The sequence below is a fragment of the Austrofundulus limnaeus genome, unplaced genomic scaffold (genome assembly GCF_001266775.1).
Source record: "Austrofundulus limnaeus strain Quisiro unplaced genomic scaffold, Austrofundulus_limnaeus-1.0 Scaffold76, whole genome shotgun sequence".
In the NCBI taxonomy this organism is placed as follows: domain Eukaryota; kingdom Metazoa; phylum Chordata; class Actinopteri; order Cyprinodontiformes; family Rivulidae; genus Austrofundulus; species Austrofundulus limnaeus.
This window is the reverse complement of record NW_013952478.1, coordinates 1568845-1576244: the sequence shown is the minus strand read 5'-3', so window position 1 is coordinate 1576244 and position 7400 is coordinate 1568845. Positions and strand designations below refer to the sequence as shown.

General features: G+C 39.1%; 1 protein-coding gene across 7 annotated transcripts in view; it reads right to left on the bottom strand.

Moving 5' to 3' along the window:
• The window catches only part of LOC106519419 (muscleblind-like protein 1), a 65434-nt gene that overhangs the window by 14160 nt on the left and 43874 nt on the right, over positions 1 to 7400 (bottom strand). For all 7 annotated transcript variants that reach the window (XM_014011091.1, XM_014011094.1, XM_014011093.1 and 4 more), the window contains exons 3-4: positions 6192 to 6362; positions 2170 to 2385 (exon numbers count right to left, since the gene is read on the bottom strand). In XM_014011091.1, coding sequence (XP_013866545.1) covers positions 2170 to 2385; positions 6192 to 6362 — 387 coding nt within the window. The remainder of the gene's footprint in view (positions 1 to 2169; positions 2386 to 6191; positions 6363 to 7400) is intronic.

Below are 7400 nucleotides of genomic sequence, written 5' to 3'. Positions count from 1 at the left end.
TTTATTTATTTATTTATTTATTTATTTATTTATTTGTTTGTTTATTTATTTAGTGACTAAGCATGCCGTTTAGCCAGTAGATCATTTTGTCAGTCTTACTGTCTTCATGCTAAAGCTGATTTGAAGAGGAACAGCTGCCCGACAAATAATAAAATAACAATAACAATAAAAATAAAAAATAAACAGATGCTATTAGCTACACACCAACTCTGCACCTGATTCGACAGTTAATACTTCCACAACCACTGATCAGCACGAAGAACAGGACCTGTCTTGTGTTTCTTTAGCCATGCATTCACATTTGAACATGAAGCCACATATGAATATATTCATTTCCCCACAGCTGCTGCCCATACTACCCATGCCAGTAGCCCCCTTTTTTTCTTCTTTTTAAGAGAGAGACTGCCTTGTTGTTAGGCAGATGTTAGTGAGGCGGGTGAGGGAGGGAGAAAGAACAGAAGATATTAGCGAGGTTGATGAATAAAGAGAAAAGGACTGACAGATGGGGATGCAGGAGACCGAGGTGAGTGTAAAATTAGACAAGCAAGGCGAGATGAAATGGCAGCAATGAAATGTTCAGGGCTGCAGGTGCGCCCGCGTGGACCTTTCTTAACAGTTATAYATTAGCAGAAGTTAAAGCAGTAAAAGTAATTCACTGGACAAATGACCAAAGGGGCCTTTTAACCGTGATTTCTGTCTCCATGGCAATGTGTGCCTTTGGGACGTTAGCGTCACCATGGCTGCAGGTAAAGCAGCATGTGACTGAATGCATGCAGAAATGTAACAGTTTCCTGTGGAGGATTAAAAAAAAAGACAAGAAAAGAGAAAATATTTCTAAATACAACTGTCAGCAGGATTGTCTTCTAAAATAGGAACTTCTGTCAGCGTCAGGAAAGCAGTCCATAACTTTTCAACTGACTGGTTCATGTGTCTGTCCACAGAATTCATGTTATGTTTACTTTGAATGACACACTGGAGACTAAAATATAACAGGCATTTCTCTCTGGGAAATTTCAAGGAAACTTTGTTCCAAAAAGGGTAGGGGGAGAGATGTGACTGAACTTTTCCAAATAAAGACTATTAGGCCCGAAGAGACTAACTGAGCAGATTATTGTTGTGTTAGGTTCATAAATATTTCAAATTCTTTGCTTGCCTTTGATTCCAAATGCATAGTCTTTAGCCAGAAAACTGTTTTCTTCCTCAGCTAGATCCAAGAAACCCCTCAAACAATCTCTTTGCCTGCAATTATCAACATCTATGAAATCCAATCACTGCGATTTCTTTTGTTCCTATTTTTTTTTTGCCCCAACCCTCCCCTGATGACCACAACAGGTCTGCAAATTGATTTCCGATCTCCCCCACTTCCATTTCTCTTCCCCATCATTGACCCGTTCCCTTGCGCTGCATGTTGTTCCCCCGTCCGCCGCATCTAGTGACTTACTCAGCCTCACCCCCATTAATTACCCAGCGACCAAACATTACAAGTTAAATGTAACCTCCCCAACGCTCTCGCACGCCTCCTGCCTGCCTCCAACGATTTCCCCATTACTCCGCTGCGAGTGTTTCCCGAGCGCAGCTACATAATGGATGAGATTGACTTACTGTCCAATTAGCAAGCAAGAGGAGGGGGCGCGCATCAGGTTTCAAATGAATAATGTCATAGAAGAAAATAAAAGATGGAACCAAAAAAKCATCTTTTTTATGTAAAACAACTCAAGTTTGTGCCAAACCATGTTGTTTCACGCTTGTTAATGAAAGCGACACGGGTAATGCTGGTAGAGCAATAATCTCATTACTGTCTTGCTCTCTTTGCTTATGTCTTGGTAATGACTGAGTTATGCTAATTTGCTGTGACAGAAGCAGCATACCAGACACACAGCTACAATCTACAAACAGAAATCGTTGAGGCAGGACTTTCCAAGCCATGCTTTTAATATTCAAATAGACACGGTCCATATTTCAAAGCAYAGTCTGTCTGTGCTGCTATAAAAAAAGAATCGGGGGGGGGGGGGGGCAGCATTTATTGGAAGTCTGTAATTCAGTTTTTTTAATCTGCTACTGATTTAAAACTGACAAAATAATTATGCAAATCCCATCCTCTGTGTGATCAACAGTGGTTTTTTTTTTCTTTTTCCGGTCATTAGCTATGAGCGTGAATGCGTTTCTCACCTCCAGTCTGTCTGTCCTCATGAGTTTCTGTGCAGCGGCAGCAGCGGCAGGTACAGGWACGCTGGGGTTGCTGGTGACCAGTACAGGCGCACTGGGCAAAATGTCAGCAGGCATCAGGCCGGGCGACACGGGACCAAGGTAGGGGTTAAACGCAGCGGCGGCTGCTGCAGCAGCGTTGGCATTGGTGGCAAGGCTGGGTGTGACTGAAAACATGGGCTGCAGAGCACAAGCAGAGTAAAGCTTTTGTCAGAATACATCCTCTGAAATTAACTCACAACAAAGACTCACATAAAGGAACTGTTGGAAATAAAAAAAAAAAACAGCTGGAGATGTGACAATGTAAAAACAATATATTTTTTCACACTCTTAAGATGAAAATGCCATCTTCCCATCACAGTGTGATTTATGCAAGGACCAAACGTTGGGAGTTGAAGTCAATCTACCWAAAAGCTCACTTTGTCACAGGACATGGCTGGCTCACTTTATGTGGAGGCAGACTAAAAAGGGGCTTGTCTTTGAAGACATGCTACAAAAWCTACTTGTGAAAAAGCTTATAGTTTCTCTGTCATGTTGTACTCATATTTTGCTTGAAGTGTTACTTTAACCTAACCATCTTCAGTGTAAATAACCATACTTTTATGTAAATAACTGTAATGTAAAACTGACTGTGAAAAAAATTGAATCGTTTAAAAATATATATTTTATGGATATTTTTTAAGATAGCAGAAATCCACTTTAGGTTTGGCCCTGCTCAGACATGCTGGTAACTTGCCCGTCTCCTCAAAAATAATTGCTATTCCTCCAAAACGAGATGTTTCAAGACCTATCTACAGCATGTAAGATATTGATTGTTCGTAAACTTCCCTCAGAGCCACTTTAATAAAAAAATCAAAACTGTTCTTCTAATGAGTGATATAAAAGTTGATAGAGAAATAAATAATGCATGCAATTTTATTCAGCATGGCCGAGAAAGCAGCTGTGGCTGTGGAGATCATTAGCAGCCCAACACATGAGGAGTAACAATCGAGGTTTTCCATGGTTGCTTGGCTTCTATCTGTGCTGATAGTAAAATGAGGGCTTTCGTTAGTATGCCGTGTCACCTATCCTCTCTCATCAGACACAATCATGTGCTTCATATACCAGAGCTCACACAGACAACAGCAGCAATAATAAGAGGTGTCAAACTGTGCATCCGTGCTACGTGGGAGACGTTGCTCTGCCTGTTTGTGCAGCGCTGGACTTTAACAGAGAAAACATCCACCTTACATCTTCTTCTGCAGAGCTCCAAGAGGGAGGCTAAGGAGTGTACAAGCTGACGTAGCACAATGCAAGTTTTCCTTGCACGTCCCCGACCTCGGCCCCAGACTGAGGATTGTCTCCTGGGCCCTCGCCAAGAGGACAGTGAGTAATAGAGCAGCCAAAACGGGACAGCTACATTCCTTCTGAAACCTCCTCACTGCTCTGAATCAAATCCAAAATATATTAAAAACCAAGAGGTGAAGTTTGTCATTTCTTCCGTTCCTTCAAAAACAAATGTCTAAAGAGATATGCAAAGTGTTCCAAAAAAAAAGAAAAAAAGAAAAGAAAAGAAAAGTCACACTTAATATGCTCAGATATCCATTTGTAGCTCAAGGTTGAGATCAGAGACATGATGTCACTGAAAACTCTCACAGTCAGAATATTTTAACAATGCAGTGATTTCATGAAGGAAGAAGTTGTGACCTCGCTCCAGGTCTTTTTGGGAATCTCTGTTTACGTGTTTTATTATTTATTTATTTATTTCTTCCTTTCTACAGTATGGCACCAGCTTCCAAATAAGAACATGAGTTGTGTTCGGATCTGAATTGTAATTTCACATTTGAAAAGCAAACAATGTCACAACACTTTTTCTGACCGTAATTTGTTTTGATGTTCATGGTAATGTGACATTGGTTTGATCAAATATAGATTTTACAACTCATTTTTGTTGTAACAAGCATTTTATGTTGTGACCCTGAGTTAAAATATAAGAATAATACAAAATAATAAAAACAAAACTATAAATAAATAAATAAATAAATAAATAAATAAATAAATAAAGCAATTTTCTAAAATTGACTTGATACCAGAATTTATTCATTTCAATACAGAAAACTTACTGAAGAACTAACAGGTTTGAATTTTTTTGTGGTTTCAGATGTATAATATCTTTCTCAAACATCACAATGTGTCTAACTTTGAATCAGCCGTGTAATCTTCATAGTTTTTTTTTCTCATAATTATTGACCAATATTGGAGTTTTTCTATAGAAATAATGGAACAAATTAATTTATGAGTGATAAAGAGCTGTAACTGCATAATGTGAACTATCTGCTGTTGCTGACTCTAATAAAAAGTTATATGAGCACCATCATTCACAGCCAGACGTAATGGACCCCTATTACACCCCCCCTCACCCCACCACACACACACACACACACGCACACACAGCTCCATCAGTGAAATGAAATCACTCCTTTTTAACGCACATGTGGGATGAGGGACAGATGTAGCAGAAAGGATTATAATCCAGAAATCAGAGATGGAGGCAGGAAACGAAATACACAAGAAAGCAGTACAGGAAGAAAGTTTAATTTATGAAAACAGCTTCCCCTTAGAGAAATCTTTCGTTCCTTTTGTGCTCGTTTTTTATCTTTTCTTTGTAGGCCAAGTCTAAAGGTCTGCTGTCGTCCTATCACCTCCTCTCTCCTCAGCCCCTTTATCTCATCCTGCCTCCCTTTCTTCTGCTGCTGTGTCCTCCTCTGTCAGCCTGTCTTCCACCTGCTCCATTTACTTTCCTTTCTCCTTGTGACACAAACAAAAAAAGGAAAGGCTCAGCAGTTCCGAGAAGATCTATCACTTCTTCAAACCCTGCAATGAATTGTTCTTCTCATCGGACTTTTAACTCAGCCTGTTTGTCAGTTAAGGAGGACCGGCACTGGGAAAGTGCACATTTGAATATACATGTCCAAGTGTACAGTGTCTTATAGAGCCATTGTGAATGTTGATTCAGAATTCATCTTAGTGTTTGTTTTTAGTTTTTTTTTTTCATGTGTTTTTTGCAATTTTAGTCCTTYGTTTTAGCAAACTGTTAGAAGTCAAACAACACTGGCTGGTTTGCGGACCATTGTGACAATTTAAGGTTAAATTTTCGAGCATAAGACTATGATTGAAAAAAGCTTGTTCTATATTGTCTGTTGTTAAAGCAGGGGGATACAGCTTGCAAACAGTTTGTTWAGAAGTTATTGATCCCAGGGAGCAGGATTTTGTCCAACTTTCCATTTCCACTGAACCAAAAATAATGTTTGATTTCTTTTCTATAACAGAAGGAAGTGTGAGAAGCTGACCCCTGTACATTTGGACAAATTGTAAAATATATTTAGTCTTATAGATACCACCAGGCCTTAGCAAGATTTAGATAGATGGATGGATGGATGGATGGATGGATAGATAGATAGATAGATAGATAGATAGATAGATAGATAGATAGATAAATAAATTACTGCACATTTTTGGCAGAAGGTGGTATAACATAATATAGCTCAAATGATAATCTCTAACAAAAAAATACTGTTTGATGAGGACACAAAATGAACTTGGTGGAAACTGAAGAAAGTTGTGCAAAGTTTTGTTTGAACTGGGCACATTTTGTGATTATTCTTTTGCATCAAGGTGARCAAGTGTAATTAGCTAATTAGTCATGCAAGCAGAATGTACAAAAAAGTAAAAAAAATATAAAAAATAAAATAAAATGAACAACAGCAGTCAGCCATATTTGGAAAGCAGCAAAAACTTTAACAAGTGTGAAATTGTGTTTTGCAAAGTACTTTTTGTTTTTGTAGTGGATTTAACATTTTATGAAGTGCAACTTCAAAACGTGCAGACATGTATCAACCGAATTAATAACTGAAATAAACTTTACTGTAGTCAGTTCGAAAACATTACCCATTTATTGAGCAAATCCTGAAAGCTCATCGTCTGGAAGTGTGTTTAGAACTACTCACCACCGGTTGTAACTGTGTGCCGGGGATCATGGCATTGGCAAGCTGCATTTGTTGGGCCAGCATCGCCATGTTTTTTTGCTGGATGAGGTTGTTCCTTCCATTGATCTCCAGCTGCGTCTTTAGGTGMGGCGGAGGATGCAGGTACTTACAGTTCTCCCTGGAACAGCGGCCCTGACGAGGTGGAAGAAAAGGACAGAGTGGGAGACGACAGGAAGAAKGAAGAGAGGAGAAGACAAAGGGGTGAAAAGTGGTGGATTAGAATACTTTTTAAATTAACTGCAGTCTAACGTAAAGGAGCAATGAGCCTTGACTCATGTTGTTGCACTTCTATTTAGAGTGAGATGACCTTAGATGCCTTACATCTGGGCCTGCCACCCCAAAYGTTGTAAATAATCAACTAAGTTTAGCTCCCTCCTCCCACTTTTCTGGTCAACGCCGCAGCTGAACTAAGAACAAAATAGCTTTTTATCCTCTTCTGCAAAGAGATGCATGATGCAGAACAACCTCAGTTTGGAGAAATAACGTTTGAATCTGACCAGACTAACAAACTGACAATTGATGGATTATTGGACAAAGTCCTGCTATTTTTTGAACTATTTAAATAATAAAAAATACAGAAGAAAACATTCATATTCAAAATGTTTCTCCCTCTACTAGACTGCTTACAGTCAGTGTCARACACAATTAAAAGAAGGCAGAAATTGAGAATATTTAAGTATAAATCACGGGACTACAGATGAAAAGCCTTTAACCAATTCTGGCTTTTTAAACTTGTGAATCATCTTGTGTTGTGAATAAAAGAAGCTTGAAAAATTGTACATGTCTGTTCTTGGCTACGTAAGATGTGAAATCAAACAGATGTAGGAAAAAAAAACGTGAACTTTATTGGTTTAGTTCCGAACAGGAATCATATAGGAAATCTTGTCCCCGCACTTTTGGGGTCAACCGTTTTGATGCTGGTTTGCTTCGCAACAAATGCATGAATGACCGCCAGTGACCTCCTAAATGAACCGAACGAGTTTTGTGTCAATATTTGAAATCATTTCAGGAAGGAACAGGCTGGAGAAGTGACGCGATCGATACATGATTGGAGACTTCTGTGACAGCAGCAAACATTCAGACATTATGGCGATTTAATATTATGCTAGTGTCTATAGACAGAGCAGTGTGTGTGTGTGTGTGTGTGTGTGTGTGTGTGTGTGTGTGTGT